The sequence below is a fragment of the Emydura macquarii genome, unplaced genomic scaffold (genome assembly GCF_026122565.2).
Source record: "Emydura macquarii macquarii isolate MOO-44397 ecotype Brisbane River unplaced genomic scaffold, CSIRO-AGI_Emac_v2 contig_2292, whole genome shotgun sequence".
Classification (NCBI taxonomy): Eukaryota; Metazoa; Chordata; order Testudines; family Chelidae; genus Emydura; species Emydura macquarii.
The window spans coordinates 1617130-1631613 of NW_027132429.1; the positions used below are offsets into that span (position 1 = coordinate 1617130).

The 14484-nt window shown below is 54.0% G+C and overlaps 2 protein-coding genes across 3 annotated transcripts in view; both read left to right on the forward strand.

Annotated features, from left to right (window-relative positions):
• The window catches only part of TNPO2 (transportin 2), a 30484-nt gene extending 26116 nt beyond the window's left edge, over positions 1 to 4368 (forward strand). For both annotated transcript variants that reach the window (XM_067560487.1, XM_067560488.1), the window contains exon 25: positions 888 to 4368. The gene's annotated coding sequence lies outside the window, so the exon portion shown is untranslated. The remainder of the gene's footprint in view (positions 1 to 887) is intronic.
• Positions 4369 to 5156: 788 nt separating this feature from the next.
• Positions 5157 to 14434, forward strand: FBXW9 (F-box and WD repeat domain containing 9). The gene is made up of 10 exons (XM_067560490.1): positions 5157 to 6023; positions 6761 to 6900; positions 7486 to 7614; positions 8282 to 8394; positions 9270 to 9361; positions 10678 to 10826; positions 11643 to 11756; positions 12496 to 12585; positions 13114 to 13179; positions 13607 to 14434. The coding sequence occupies exons 1-10, from the start codon at positions 5414 to 5416 to the stop codon at positions 13679 to 13681; spliced, it is 1578 nt and encodes a 525-aa protein (XP_067416591.1). The 5' UTR covers positions 5157 to 5413; the 3' UTR covers positions 13682 to 14434.
• The last annotated feature ends 50 nt before the right edge of the window (positions 14435 to 14484 follow it).

The following is a 14484-nucleotide window of genomic DNA, read 5'->3' on the forward strand; positions in this document are numbered from 1 at the left end:
CTCTCAGAGATGCTGAGGACTTTGAGCAAAACAAATGTGAAGTATGAAAAAAAAACTCTGAAGACTCAAGGGAACACAGTCAGGAAGTGCTGCAGAACTCCCGTTGTTTTTACAGTCAGGAAGGTTTACCAGCCCAGGTGCCCGATCTCTTTGCTCACCCTTAACATGTAGACAAGGAGACTAAGGTCAACACAGATTTTGGAGCCTGACTTTAGGCACTTCAATAAAAATGGCCTTTGATCCTTGCATATCTTTAGCTTCCATTGAAGTTGGGGATTTCTGGGTGCTGAGAATCAGGTCTCATATTTATAGTGCACCCACGCTTTCTTCGGCCTAAATATTTCTCTTCTCCACCCCAAAAATACCTCTTTGTATTACCTGGAACAAAGAGTTTTGAAAAGTAAAGTCAGCAGATGGGAAGTTTGCAGAGCTGATCTGATGTGCCAAAGGGGAGTGAAGATACGAAGTCAGCCTGATGGGCCATTTGTGTTTTGCCTTCGAAACATCAGGTCTTAGCAAATCTCATCTCCCTTAATTTTGCTAGAGGACTCCTTGGTTGTCTAAATTGTGGATTGTGAGCTCGGTCTGCCCCCCAACTGACCCGGGTGTTGGATTTTCAACAAAGAGCTCATATCCCAACTCTTGGTTGGACGTTCGAGTTATCTCTACGAGTTTTAGCCAGCCTGGATAAAAATCTCTTCTCCCTCTGCATCATGTGTGATGCTTTGATCCTGCTAGTTCTCCCATTGCCAGAGTCTTCCAGGAAAAGCAGGGGAGACGAGACTTGTGTCTAATAACGACCACAGCTATTCAGAGGGCTTCATTGGAGCCGTGTGCGAGAGAGAACCCCTGACTAACTGGTGCCCTCTCTCTTGTCTCTCCTCTAGGTTCCTGTATGTGCTGGGAGGGTTACTGGGAACTCGTCCACAGGTGTTGCAGAGCCCTGTTAAGGGGGGGTTAGGGAGGACGGGAGGAGCATTGTGGGACATAAACTGACTTCCCTCCCCATCTCCTGAAATTTAAAGGGGGGACCTCCGAGATCAATTCAAACAAGCAACCAGGGAATCACAGTGATTGGAAGAAGGGGCTCTTTCCTCTTTTTTTCCGAGGTCATCCCTGGTAGATGGGGATGGGGTGGGGGTTGGCCAGGGGCCGAAATAGGGGAGCAATCTTAAACTGCAACACTTCCTGAGAATGGGATCTAACTAGGGCCATAATAGAAAAGGACTAGCTTATAATAATAATATAATTTTAAATCAATTAAAAGGCTAGATTTTAAAAACAAAGACCTGAATAAAAAAGCTAAAATGGGATAAAAAGTTCTAAGGGTTAAAAATCTAGCTGTCGAGAACTGAAGGGTTAAACTATAATATAAACAAGGGGTTATACTGCTGTATAAATATTTCCAGTCACCGGTGTTTGAGATCAGTTTTTCCTCACCTCTTCAAGAGTGCATGGTGACAGAAGTAGACTAGCAATCCTGTGAGTAGCCCATAACTAAGTGTAATCGTTTTTCATCTAGAAACTTAAACAGCAACAAAAAACCTTTTCTGAAATAGTTTCCATGGCGTTGTTTACTGGACGCGATGCACAAAAAAACCTACCAACCCATAAGGACCTCCTGAACCGAGAGCCAGTCCAGCCCAGATTTTATCGGGAAGGGGGTCCTGGTAACAAATACTCTTAGAGAAGCATGTTTTTTATTTTAAAAAAAACCACAAAAAACCAAATCCCCAGTGCAGTGAATTCTCTTAACCTGTCTCATGACACTGCTACTGCATTATTTCAGTTACAGGCGGAGGGAGGTGAAAGTGACTAGGATGGTATTCTAAGTGATGCGGTTGTATCATCCATAGAGCAGACATCCAGTCTCCACATGGTTTATAATGCACCCGATCAGGGGGACATGTAGTGAGTGCACTCTGTCCCAAGTAGTATCACTCATTATGGTTAATTACGCTTCCTGTCTTAATGGAGTTTATGCCACATCTGCCACTTCTGTTTACAAAATAAAACAGGGCAGTCAAGATAGTGGAGTGCAGAGGAGATGGAAGTGTAGCTTTGTGTAGGCAACAGTCAAATTTTCTTTTCTTCTTTTTTTTAAGACAAGTCCATAAATTCTGCTGCATGCTCAGTTGGAATGTTGACAAAAGACTCCCATGAATTTTAGTCCCTGGTTTATTTTAAAAAAACAAAAATCAGGGGTTGTTATGCTGAAAGCTTTGACTTGGTGTAACCACAGCTTTTTAATTGTAAATGAGGTCATGTGCTGTGAAAGCATCGTTTGACAGCCTGGATGTTTTCCGACCTGCCACTAGTCAGAAGGCAGCTGTGGGTGGGCGTGAGAAGATTTAACCCTTTAAAGGTGCAAGAATAATTGAGTGGGCAGGGAGGGCACTGCCAGTTGTCGGGAAGAGTCTGAGTCTGCTTGATCTGTCTGGAATCAACTCAGCTGTGGGATGGAGAGAGAGCATTTCCCAAAGTGACACACACCACGGGAAAGGAGCAATGAACTGAAATTCCAGTTCTCCTGAGAGGAGGGCACCGCTGGGACACTGATTTTTCTCCAAGTTCAGGAAGGGGAGGACTCTTCACCAACTCCTTCCTGGATTTCTGCTTTCTGCTTCCTTTTGCTAAAAAACTGAAAGTCACTCAGGTGACAGCAAGAAGAATCTGTGGTTGAACTGTGGAAAGTCTGACCTTTCGCGAGGCTGCAGCTGTTCGAAAGCACCTTGCAGAGAGGAACCCACCATCTCCTTTCGGGTGGCAATGTCATGCAGTGGGGGGAAACCAATTAACGCAGCAGTCAGTCGCTCTGGGATCAGTCATGGTGCACCTGTGTCCATTGAAAAACATTTGTTTTTGGGATCACTCAGTAACTTAAGCTTCACTGATCCTTTTTCTTCATCCTCCATGGTTATTTTTCAGCGCTTCCTTTCTCTCTCCTTTTTTTAAAAGCTTTCTTTTAACACCTTCCAATTTTTTGCCCTGGAGTTCACCAGGTAAACATCCCACTGGGCCTTCGCACCACAAAACTTTGAACATGGCACCCCGGAAAGCTTAGTGTCTACTGTGGCTTTCACTTGCTGGCATAGCCCATAGCCTTGCTCCCAACCGTCTCTCCCTCTGACGAGCTGAATGGTGGGGGCAGACTCAAGCAACCTCCAGCCCCAAGTGCATCTCTACCTTAGAGGAAAGAAGGGATGGGGACCTAAACAGATGCATTCCTTCAATTCAGCCTCCTTTTTTTATTTTTATTTTTTATTGGTGTAAGACTTGAGCAGGTCTCTGGAAAACTATCAGATGTTTTTCTGTTTTGCATTTCAATGGTGCTTTATTTTTAAGCATTCCCTTTCCCTCCATTCCTCCTCTAGAGAGGGATGAAACAGGGATTTCCATTAGAGCAGGGTTCTGGTGTGATCTTTTAAATGCATGAACAAGAACGATATTGCTAAATAAAGTGGCATCCCAGCTTGCGCTATATAATTATTTTTAAAGCGTCCCAAAGCGTAGGACGATGAAAGAAGGCTGTGAACTCTTGGACAGTGAAGTTTAAGCTACTTGGCCTGACTGCCTCTTGAAATGAATTTTTTTTTAAGTGTTTCTAGTTTCTGCCTCCTGTTTGTTAACCCTGGATTTGTATATTTGTAAATGTGCCGTACTGTTTCCTATGGTGACAGTGTCTAGTGTTGAAGCCGCTGCTTGCACCTTGCTGAAATGAGATTTTTCTCATTTTATGTATAATTTTGTCAACTAAAAAAAAACCCAACCAATTTCATGTGACTCCAGGCTACAGGTGTGTCTAGGCTCAGTGTTTTTTCTTAAGTCGATGTCTGGGTTTTGTCAATGGGGGGAGAGGGGAGAATGACAATGTACTTGATCACTGTGCTCCCTCCGTCCTCCCATTTATACTGGTGTATGCTGACAGAGCACTATTGAATCCCCCAGGAAGTATGACTTGCATGGCTCTGTATCATCTGCCTCCAGATGTGATCTGCATTTCTCGTTGCCATGTTCCTTTATACTTCTCATACCCCTGCAGTGGTTTCTATTCTTTGCTCTGCTATGGGCCTGGGGGCTGATATTGAGCATGTTGCTTCCCCTTCCTGGGCCTCAGTTTCCCCCTCTGTAAAGTGGAAATAACACATGCCTCCTTTGTAAAGGTGTGTTAAGATTTATTGGAGAAGTGATATCACAGGCGTCTGCTGAAAGGCACTGAGCTGGGTTCAGCACCGGCCCTGCTAGCATGTGGAGCAAGTTAATCTGTTCCTCCATTTCCCCATCCCAAAGGTGGCGCACGAGGTTGTTGTAGACTGTGGTCACGGGGGCTGGGGGCCGCTGGCCCCCTTGCCTGCCGTCATGGCTGTGTCATGCTCCCCTGCAGCCACCTTCCTGCTGCTGCGTTGAGGGGCGAGCGGGCACAGCTCTCCGAGAGCGCCCCGCTGGGCGAGGGCTCGCTGAGGGGGGCTCCCCAGCTCCATAGGGCTGGGGCTTGTCTGAAGTGGGTGGGGGGGGGTTAATGAGGGTGTCAAGCTGTGGGTCAGCCCAGGCCTGTGGGTGGGGGGCCTGCCTCCTCCCAGGCTGGCCCCCCAGAGAAGCAGGGCGGGGCCAGTCTGTCACCACTGCAGGCCTGTGAAGGCGCTTGTGACATCATAATAGCGTCATGTCATGCCTAGGTTGCCCCCGTGATGCTATGACGTCACGAAAGCGCCGGGGGCGGGGTCTATGACCAACCCCTCAGCAACACCGTCACAGGGCGGGGCCGTGTCTACTCGAACACGCCTGGGCGGCCGCTGCGCGTGACGTCATCGGCCGGCGCCGGAAGCGGCTTCTCTGGTGACCGTGGAGACGGGACGCGCCGGAGCCGGCCGGGGGGAGGGGCTCTGCTGGCCGCTGTCAGGCGAAGCGGGTCCGCTCCGGTCCGGCGGTAAGTGGGGGAGGGGCGGAGACTGCGGGACTGGCTGCTCCCGTGGGGGGAGGGGCCGTGGTGTAAACGCGCTTCCCTCCCCACGCTCGGGCCGAGCCTCCTGCGCCGGGCTCGGGACCCACCCCCGGCTGTGCGGGGACGGGCCCGTGGCCCCGAGACCGCGCCTTCGGCCCCGGCCCCTCCCCCTTCCCCCCCCCCCCCCCGTCTCTCTCGTGGGCTCCCAGCGGCCCCTCGAGCCCAGCCTCTGGCGGGGGGTCCGGGCTGTGCCCCTGCGGGCCCCGCAGCTCCCCGCCCTCTGGGCCTGCGGCACCTGCCTGGCCTCAGGTCCGCGCCGAGAGGCGGGGGTCAGCCACGGGCCCCCCCCCGGGCCAAGCCGCTGCGGAGTCCGCCCCTGGCTCTGCCTCCTTGTCGGCCCCAGCGAGAGCATCTCTGGCTGCCCTGGAGCCCAGCCCTTCGCCCCTTTGTTCTGTTTGCTAGGAGGCTCTGATGGTCCTTTCTGGCCTTAAACTCCCCCCGGGGGTTCCTCGCATACAGCAGCCAGAAGGGCTGGTGGATGGGGCCTGTCCCTGGCTCCAGGGGCCGCCTGGGGTAGAAGGACCAATGTCACCGTCCGTCAGCTCCCCCGGTCCCTGTCGCGGGCTCCTCACTGCCCCCACTGCTTCTGCAGCCATGGACCAGGCCCCCAGCTCCTCCGAAGACCCCGAAGGCTCCGACAATGACTCCGACGCAGAGAACAAGGTGGATCCGGACACGCAGGCGCAGGAGTACATCGCCCGCGTGCTCGGCTCTGCTCGGCCCAGCGGCAGGGCCCAGTGCGCGCCTCCCGGGTCACTCGCTGTGGGGCCCCAGACCCAAGAATCAGAGCACAGGTCTCCCCTGGAGCTGAAAAAGTCTCTGACAGGCGACGACATGACCGCTGGGCTGTTAGCCCTCCCTCTCGAGCTGATCCTGGAGATCTGCTCCTACCTGGAAGCCAGGTTTGTTCTTGAGGTCTTGCCCTTGGTCTGTCGGACCCTCAGGGAGATTGTGCAGGACTCCGTGACCTGGAGGATTCGCCTTCAGAAGAGGATCGGTGGGTGTTACCCAGTGGTGGAAGGTAGGTCTCCACTGGGCTTTCTTCCTTGGAGGTGGGACTTGTAGGAGAGACCAGGGCTGGGCGACAGGACTCCTGGAGTTTACTGTAGGATCAGACAATATTTCATGGGCCTCAGAGAGGTACCGCAGCTAACTTTATTACCCTGAGGGTTAAATGCTGGTTACAGCTGTGGAGAGAGGGTAACGATGACTTCAGGTCCTATCCCCAGCCCTTGAGGAGAGTTGTGCCTACTGGTTAGAGCAGGGGGTTGGGAGTCAGGACTGCTGGGTTCTCTCCCCAGCTCTGGAAGGAGGTGGGGTCTAGTGTTTAGAGGTGGGGCGGGGGTGGCATGAGGGATCAGAACACCTGAGTTCTGTTCCCTGCTTTGCAACTGACTTCACTGTGGCCAAGTCCCCTCCCCTCTTTGCCTTGGTTTCCCCTCTGTAATGGCAGTAGGTCTCCTGCCCTTCCTTGGAGAGGGGGATTGTTTGGGAAGCTCTGAGGCAGCAGTGCTATGGTTTAGCTCTAAAAGGGCTGCACTGGGATCTGCAGGGGTGACGTTTCCCCTTCCTGTCCCCTAAGGAGAGTGATTTTTACACTGCTCCAACTCAATCTGGTGCAGAGTTTGGGGCGTGGTGGTGGGATCAAAGCTCCCAGCAGGGCTGGAAACCCCATATTCCCTCCCCACCCAGGCTATGGGACACTCAGAGCGGGGCACCCCTCACCCTGATCTTTGCCATCCCTTCCTTCCTACGCAGAGGAGGACTTCAACTGGCCGGCTGCCTGCATGGAGCTGGAGGACCATCTCAACCACTGGGCCTGTGATGGCAGGAGAACAGAGTACTTCTCCCTCGCCGATGGCCACTTTGCATCCATCGACTCCGTTCTGCTCCTACAGGTGAGTGCAGCTTTCCTCCTTCGCTGGCTAGTGTTGTCTGGGGGCTAGGGTGGTGGGGCTGGGAATCAGAACTCCTGGGTTCTACTTCTGGCTCTGGTAGGAAAGGGTGTGAGGTGTAGTGAAGTACAGCAGAACCCTGGGTTCTATTTCTCGGTTCAGCAGCTGCTGATCTCTAGTCATGTCATGCAGCTGTTGGCTGGAGTAGGCGTGGCAGACTCTTCCCACATACGGTTGTTGTTGGTGGCGGCGTTATCTTCCAAGTCCTGTTGGCTGGGGCGTGTCTCAGGTTTGTCTCTGGCTCTGGGAGTTCTGTAGGGTGAGAGTAGATGTTACACTTTTACGTGTCATCTGAGGGCTCACGGAAACAGACGCAGAGCAGGGAAGTGGCTTGCCTGAGGTCATGTAGGCAGATCCAGGAATAGAGTCCAGGAGTCCTAGCATTCAGTTACCATATAACCACTAGACCCCATCCCCTTCCAGACTCGGGAATAGAACCCAGGAGTCCTGACATCCAGCCCCGCCCTGCTCTAACCTCTTCCTGCCTTCTCTGAGCATCCCATCATCTTGTTGCTCCTTCTCTTGCAGGGTGGGGCTCTCTGTGTCTCGGGCTCCCGGGATCGAAACGTCAACCTGTGGGATCTGCGGGAGCTGGGCAAGTCACCAGACAAGGTGCTGGTGAAAGCACTGGGCACGGAGCGCAATGGGACGCACAAGGTGGGAACCTGACCTTCGCCTACCCCCTCTGCCCACCCGCCCACAGCTGCACTGGCCTACTGGACCAGGCTTCCTCTGAGCTGGAGAAAGGCACCAGTAGCCCTACATCCAATCAACTGGAGAGCCAGCTCCCCCTGCTACCCGTCCCATCCCGTTAGGGGGGAGAAGTGGGTTGATCCCCAGCCCTTGCTGTGCCAGGAAGGAAGAGCTAGTTGGTGCCAATAGCCACAATGTGCGGGTTTTGCTTTGTGGACGCCAGTCTTGGTGAGACACCCTAGAAGGGAAAGGCCCCGTAGCCCAGTCCCCATCTCCCCATGCTCTCTTTGCCCATACCTGTGCTATTGCCCTGAATGTGAGCTTTCTTCTTCTCTTCTGTGGGGTTGATTTGAGCCAACTGGTTCCCTCCCCGACCCCACAGTCCTGGGTTCCATTGTCCAGTGACTAGCACAGGGAGGGGAGACTGGGACCTCTTGAATTCTTTGACCTGGGATATATCCCTTCCCCTCTCTGTGACTCAGTTTCCCTGTCTGAACAACAGGGTTAACTCTCTGTGTTGCAGGGGGTCTGTGGGGCTAAAGGGCTTTGGGTAGAGACACCAGAGAAGGGCAGGAAAGGACAGTCCCCTTTACCCCCACTTTAACCCTTTCCTCTCCCTTTCCCTGCGCAGGGCTGGGTGTGGTCGCTGGCTTCAAGAGACAACAAGGTGTGCTCGGGTTCCTGGGACAGCACAGTGAAGTTATGGGACATAGAGGCCAATGGGCAGCAGTTTGGGGAGATCAGGTACCACTTCCATCTCTCCCCTGCACCACTGGCCTCCCAGGAAGTGACCCCAGCCTGGCTCCCACCAGCTCCTCCTTCAGCCACGTGGTTGGTGCCCCGAGCTGCCTCCTTGCCTCTCCCTCCTGTGAGGGGGAGACTTTGGAGGGTCTCAGCCACCAGTTGATCTGCTGTGCCTTAGAGACGGGTTGGGGCAGCCACGCTGGGGATGTGAGCTGAAGCTGCCGGCTGGGGGCGGCAGGGCGAGATCTCTGCATCTCCTGTACATGGCTTGGCTCAGCTCTGTACAGTCCCTGCCAGACAGACTGCCCCCCTGACCACATCGTGGGCTTAAATAACAGCCAAGGGGGCAGGTGGATTGTCCGAGAGGGGAGCTGAGGCGGATGCTGGGCAGGAGAGGAGGGGTGGGAAAGTGGTTGGAGCGTTAGCCTGGCACTCAGCAGAGCAGGATTCAGTTCACAGTCCCAGCCAGACTGTGGGCCAGTCACTTGGGGACAGATTTTTAGAGATTTTGGTGCCTAACTCCCAGTGACATCAGTGGGAGTTAGGTGCCTAAATACCTTTACAAATCTGGCCCTCCTTTCCCCACTTGTGCAATAGGGATAACTGCACTGCCCTGCATTACACGACTGAGGATACGTACGTCTGACGTTACGGTAATGGGGTGGGGCCCAGATTGTGAGCTGCTCAGACATTACGGTAATTGGGATCTGCTAAGTACTTTAGAGGAGAAGGCTTTTGCACAGAGGATGGGAACAGAGGGATCAAAGGGGCATCCAGCCCTGGGAGGATGACGAGGCTTGTCCAGAAGGATCATGTTGGTTCTCCTTTCCCTGTCCCTGTCTTGTCCCCAATTTGCCCCACCCCACAACTCCCAGAGGGAAAGCTGCCGTGCTGTGTCTCTCCTACCTGCCTGACATTCTGGTCACCGGGACCTACGACAAGAAGGTGTCTGTGTACGACCCGCGAGGTTAGTGCCTTTCAGGGGGCTTTAAGATCAAGACACCAGCTTATCCCTGCATCCTGTCACCCAGCAGGCCCAATGCAGCGGCTCCTTTCGCAGTCCCATGGCCCTGAGGTTCCGTTCTCCGCCCCAGCCACTCGCTTCCTGTGTGCCTCAGCTTTCCCGTCTGTAAAATGGGGCCCATGGTACCGGACACAAACCCTGGTATCCCAAATGAAGTTTCCCAAACACTTCAATCCAAACACACTGGTTCAGCTAAAACAATCAAACAGATTATCAACTACAGAAAGATTGTAAGTGATTGCAGGTAATGATTACAAAGAAATAAAAGGTAAAACACAATGAATACCACTGGAATGGGTTACCTGGGGGGGGTGGAATCTCCCCCCTTAGAGGTTTTTAAGGCTTGACAAAGCCCTGGCTGGGATGATTTAGTCGGGGTTGGTCCTCCTTTGAGCAGGGGATTGGACTAGATACCTCCTGAGGTCCCGTCTAACCCTCATCTTCTATGATTCTAACTTAACAAGCTAAGTGAATTTAAAGCAAAAGTCTCTCTCACCCCAAGTTCCAACAGTCTGACTGACTGACTCTTTCTCTCCCCTGTCCAATGCTGCTCCTTTGTCCTTCAAGTGTTGTTGATGCTGTGGGGGGAGAGAGGGAGAGATGTGTGGGTCATCTGCTCTCGCCCCTTATAGCTATTTCTCTTGCGCAAGCATCATTTCCAGCTGAGGGTAGGAGACAGAAGGTCTGTGTGGACAGGAACTTCAAGCTGCTGTTTTGTCACAGATTTTTTTTGGCCAAACCTCCTTTCCTGCTCAAGAGTGGCCACTTAATCAGGTGATGGCCCATTTGATCTCGCTGACACCAGGCTGAGACATTGGCTAGCATTTTGTCTGTGGGGAACTGGTTTGTGACTGCCCTCCAGAATGTGTTGGAACATGTCTCCGTGATATCGCACAGTGGGATTCTGTAACTTTACATACAATGTGGCCACACGTATTTTACCAAGACAATAACGATCAGCAAATCATGAGTTTTCAAATACCTCCTCCCAAGGCATACTTTGTACCAGTTTTACTAAGAGGGGTGAACATAGGGGTACAGACTGTCACAAGCTGCTGCACCCTGACTGCAGGGTGTGGGTCATGGCTGGGGGGTGGAGATCTCCTGGCCCCCTGGCTGCACGGGTGGGGTTGCGGAATAGACCATGCGTTACCCTCCAAGCACATGGGAGGGAAACTGACCTGGGATCCACATATCTAGGGTCCCCCGGCAGAGCTCTGCCCCAGCAAAAGGTCCTGACACTGTTCCCTTCCTGGCAGCCACCCAGGCCCCACTGAAGAGTCGCAAGCTGCACTCCAGCGCCGTCCTGTCCCTCGTGGCCGACGAGCGCTTCATCATCTCAGGCAGCGAGGACCGGACGCTGGTCGTCTTCGACCGACGGACCAACAGCGTCCTCCAGAGGCTGCAGGTGGGTGGCCGGGGCTGGTGGCTATTCTCCTACTTGCTGGGGGCAGTGGAGGTTGCCTGCACTCACCATGGAGAGGATGAAAATGGGAGTTTGTAGACACTCCCTTCAGTGTCTCCCCTTTCAGGAGAATATATAATTGTTAGAGTCCCTGATCCAGACTCCTGAGAACTGGTTACATCTGAAGGAGGGTGTTGGGATGGGAGGCAGGGGAGCTGGGAGGCAGGACTCCTGGGTTCTATCCCCAGCTCTGGGCAGGGAGTGGGTGCTAATAGCTGGGTGGGGCTGGGAGTCAGGACTCCTGGGTCTGTTACTAACCCTGCCGCTGACACACTGCTTGACCTCTGGCAAGTCATTCGCTGTGCCTCAGTTTCCCTAGATGCAAAATGGAGATAACAGATCTCTGCTTCACAGAGGAAGGGTGGTGGTGCTTAATGATTGCAAAGTGCTTTTAGCTCCTCCAGGCTGATGAGCCAGGAGTCTGCTGATTCACCAGCAGTAAGGGATGCGGCACTGGAAGAAACAAACAGACAGTTATTAAACGTGCTGAAGGGCCAGTGTTCCACCCGGAGCCTCGGGGGCTTGTGGGGCCTCTGAAACCTGAGCCTCTTTCTCCTCTTCCAGTTGTCTGTAACATGTGGTGTCGTGGGGAGAAGGAAACAGGCTGCTTTATGCTAGGCAGCCTGATCATTCCAGCTTCAAGAAACTCCTAGAATATGCAGAGGGTGTTGTGTGACCCACCCCCACCCATGCACCGATCTGCCCCCAAATACACTGCCAGATCTCTGCCATCCTCTTTCTGGTCCTTTCCTTCCCCAGCTGGAATCCTACCTGCTCTCCACCTCCTACCAGGGGACGCAGCTGTGGGCTGGGGACAACCAGGGTCTGCTCTACGTCTTTGAAAACAGAGGAGGCAGCTTCCAGCACGTCCGGGTATGCAGGCCTCCCCTGATCTGGCCCTAAGCAGAGGGATGCAGTGTCGCTAAACGTTGGGTGTGTTCCCTTTGGGCCAGGATTTCACCCCCGGATGATTAAAGCCACAGATGCTGCTTGTTTGCCTGCCTGCAGCTTGGGCTAGGAAGTCAGCCTGTGTCAGTTTCACTTGAGGGTTCTCCTTCACTAACCCCATGCTGGATGGGTGTGTGGTCCCCATGCCCTGGAGGGACACCCCTCCCTGGAGGCCGGGGGAGATTGGTCTCAGTGACCAGTTTGCGACCTGACCTCCCAGCTGAGATGGCGCAGCAGGTAAGGAGTTCGTCTAGCACTTGAGTGACCAGACTTTCTGTGTGACTTCAGCCTCCGTGTGCATCAGTTCCCCACCTGTAGAACAACGGCACCTCACAGCGGGGGTGATTAGTTCGTGACACACACATACTGTGGTGATGGGGACCAGATGAATTCCCGAAATGCCTACATTTCCATGACATCCTGATGTGATCTGCCCTGAGCCACTCCAGGCTGGGCCCTCCAAGTCACCGTGGGGTGAGAGCAACCTTGTTCCTGGTTGGCCAGGAGTTCAGATGTGTGAGAGTCCCCAGCCGGAAGGCGATGGGTTAGGAAGAGAGAAGCATGGGACTCACATGGGCTAGGGACAGAGTGGTGCGTTCGCTTTCCTCCCTGCATTGCACCCCAGGTGTATGCAGAGGGCTCATTGTTCCCTTCCTCCCCATAGTACTTCGACGTGGGTCACCGGTCCCAGATCACTGGGGTCTGGCACTCCCTGGGCACTCTGTACACAACCTCCACCGACAAGACCCTGCGGGTAAGATCCACGCTTCCCTAGCAATCCTTCCCACTCCCCACGACTTGCTCAGAGAGGCCGGGAGCCTGGAACACCCAAGTCCCAATTCCAGCGCCGTGAGCTGCTTTCCTGCTCTGTGCCTCAGTTTCCCCACCCGTAAAGCCATGGGTGGGGGCAAGGGGTGATGCCTGCTTCCTGGAGGGGCCTGAGGATTGTGTCTCAGGCCCTTGGAAGAGCCCTCTGCATGCTCAGCTTCATCCCCAGAGCTTGCTTCTCTTTAACACAAATAGCAAGGGTTGCGCAAATGTGTCATTTCCAATCACAGGCTGGTAACTGCCTTGTCTGGGCCGAGCATCTGCTGCCCCCTGACAGCCATTGGTAGCCAGCCCGCATCCCGGGGTAGCTGCACCAATGCAAACCCCTAGTGTCAACCACTTAAGCACCAATGGGCCCCCATAAAAATAGTACAGAGAGGGGCTTCCCCCCATCCCCCTCCATGGATTCACCCGGCTCTGGTAAAACTCCCCCCCATGGGTTTTCTCTTTCCAGATACACATTCCGACAGACCCGCCTCGCACTGTCTGTTCACGGACACACAATGACGTGCTGAATGGGGTAAGAAGGGGCACTCGGACTCCGAACTGGGGGACTGGGCTTTCTGACCTCCCAGCCAGCTTGTCTGTAGTGTTCTCGCTTCCTTACACACGAACGTCATGTCCCTGCACCCTCCCCAGACCACACCTTGCTTCCTAGCTCTTACTTTGGCCTGGGCGGGTGACCACTCAGATCAGCCAGAGGGGGCGCTCCCTTCCCCCTGTGCACAGGGGAGCAATCCTGCTGCCCCAGGGAGTGAAACAGGCCATGCTGAATGCCAGGACACCTTGTCTTTGTGGCTAAACTCTGAGCTGAGCCAGGAACAGGATGTATTTAGCAGAAACACTGGGGACAATCCCCTGGGATACCGGATTGCCATGGTCTCAATCCCCTGGGCCTGTCGTGCATGTTTACACTCACCCCACCCGCTCCCTGCTTCCCCCCACAGGTCAGCGTGGAAGGCAATGTCGTAGTAGCTGCCTCCGGGGGCTTGTCCTTGGAAATCTGGCGGCTCAATGCCTGATGGAGGCTTGGATCTGCGGAGCCATGTCTTGCAGCTGCGGCCCCAGAGGGAGGCGCTGCACCCGGCACCCCTGTTCCTGCCTGGGGTGGCCAGAGTTCCAGCACCTGTTTGTCATTTGTTTGTTCGTTGCTCTTTGGAAGAGGCTCAAGGAGCTAAGAGGTCAAAGCGTCACTGCCTGAGCTGGCCCTAAGGCTGCTGGTTCCGGAGTGATTTCCGTGCCTGAGTTTCCCATCCGGCCTTCCTCACCCCACCAGATGCCTTGCCGTAGCCCTCTCTGGCTCACGTCCTCCTCCCCCGCCCCCTTCCCACTCTCTGGACTCCTTAGCTATCACAATCCTTGCCCAACTGCCAGGTGGCCCATGCTGTTTGTCTGTCTCCCTCCCACCTGCTGTTCCACGGCACACAGAGCCTGCCTGCTGCTCCTCTCTGATCACCGTGCAGGCAGGGCCTAGCCGGTCCTGGGGGTGGATGGCCATAACGGGTCAGAACCAGTGTCCATCCAGCCCAGCTCCGCACAGCCAGAGGATGCTTGCCGCTGAAGGGAAACGTGGCTGAGGAAGACAGGTGCAGGGGCTGATTAAATCGAGAGTCCAGAGCTGAGGCGTAGTTTAAAGGGACTGGTGGGACCCACCTTCTAATGTTAATTAAAATGTTCTGCCACATTGGATCTGATTCGAAATGTGAGTGGGTTTTTTATTCCCTTCCCAGTGAAATCACATGGCTTTTTTGTTTGTCCACACAGGGGAAGCTGATCCGATTTAACAAGCCTGGTATAGAGCATCTACCTCGGGCTGTGCTGGGAG

What these genes read in the sequence shown, in the direction of transcription:
- FBXW9 (XM_067560490.1), top strand. Translation starts at nt 5,414, where the DNA reads ATGGTCCTTTCTGGCCTTAAACTCCCCCCGGGGGTTCCTCGCATACAG. An exon ending in GTGTTACCCAGTGGTGGAAG is followed by an intron (nt 6,024 to 6,760) that starts GTAGGTCTCCAC and finishes CTTCCTACGCAG; the next exon opens with AGGAGGACTTCAACTGGCCG. An exon ending in ACAATGACGTGCTGAATGGG is followed by an intron (nt 13,180 to 13,606) that starts GTAAGAAGGGGC and finishes TTCCCCCCACAG; the next exon opens with GTCAGCGTGGAAGGCAATGT.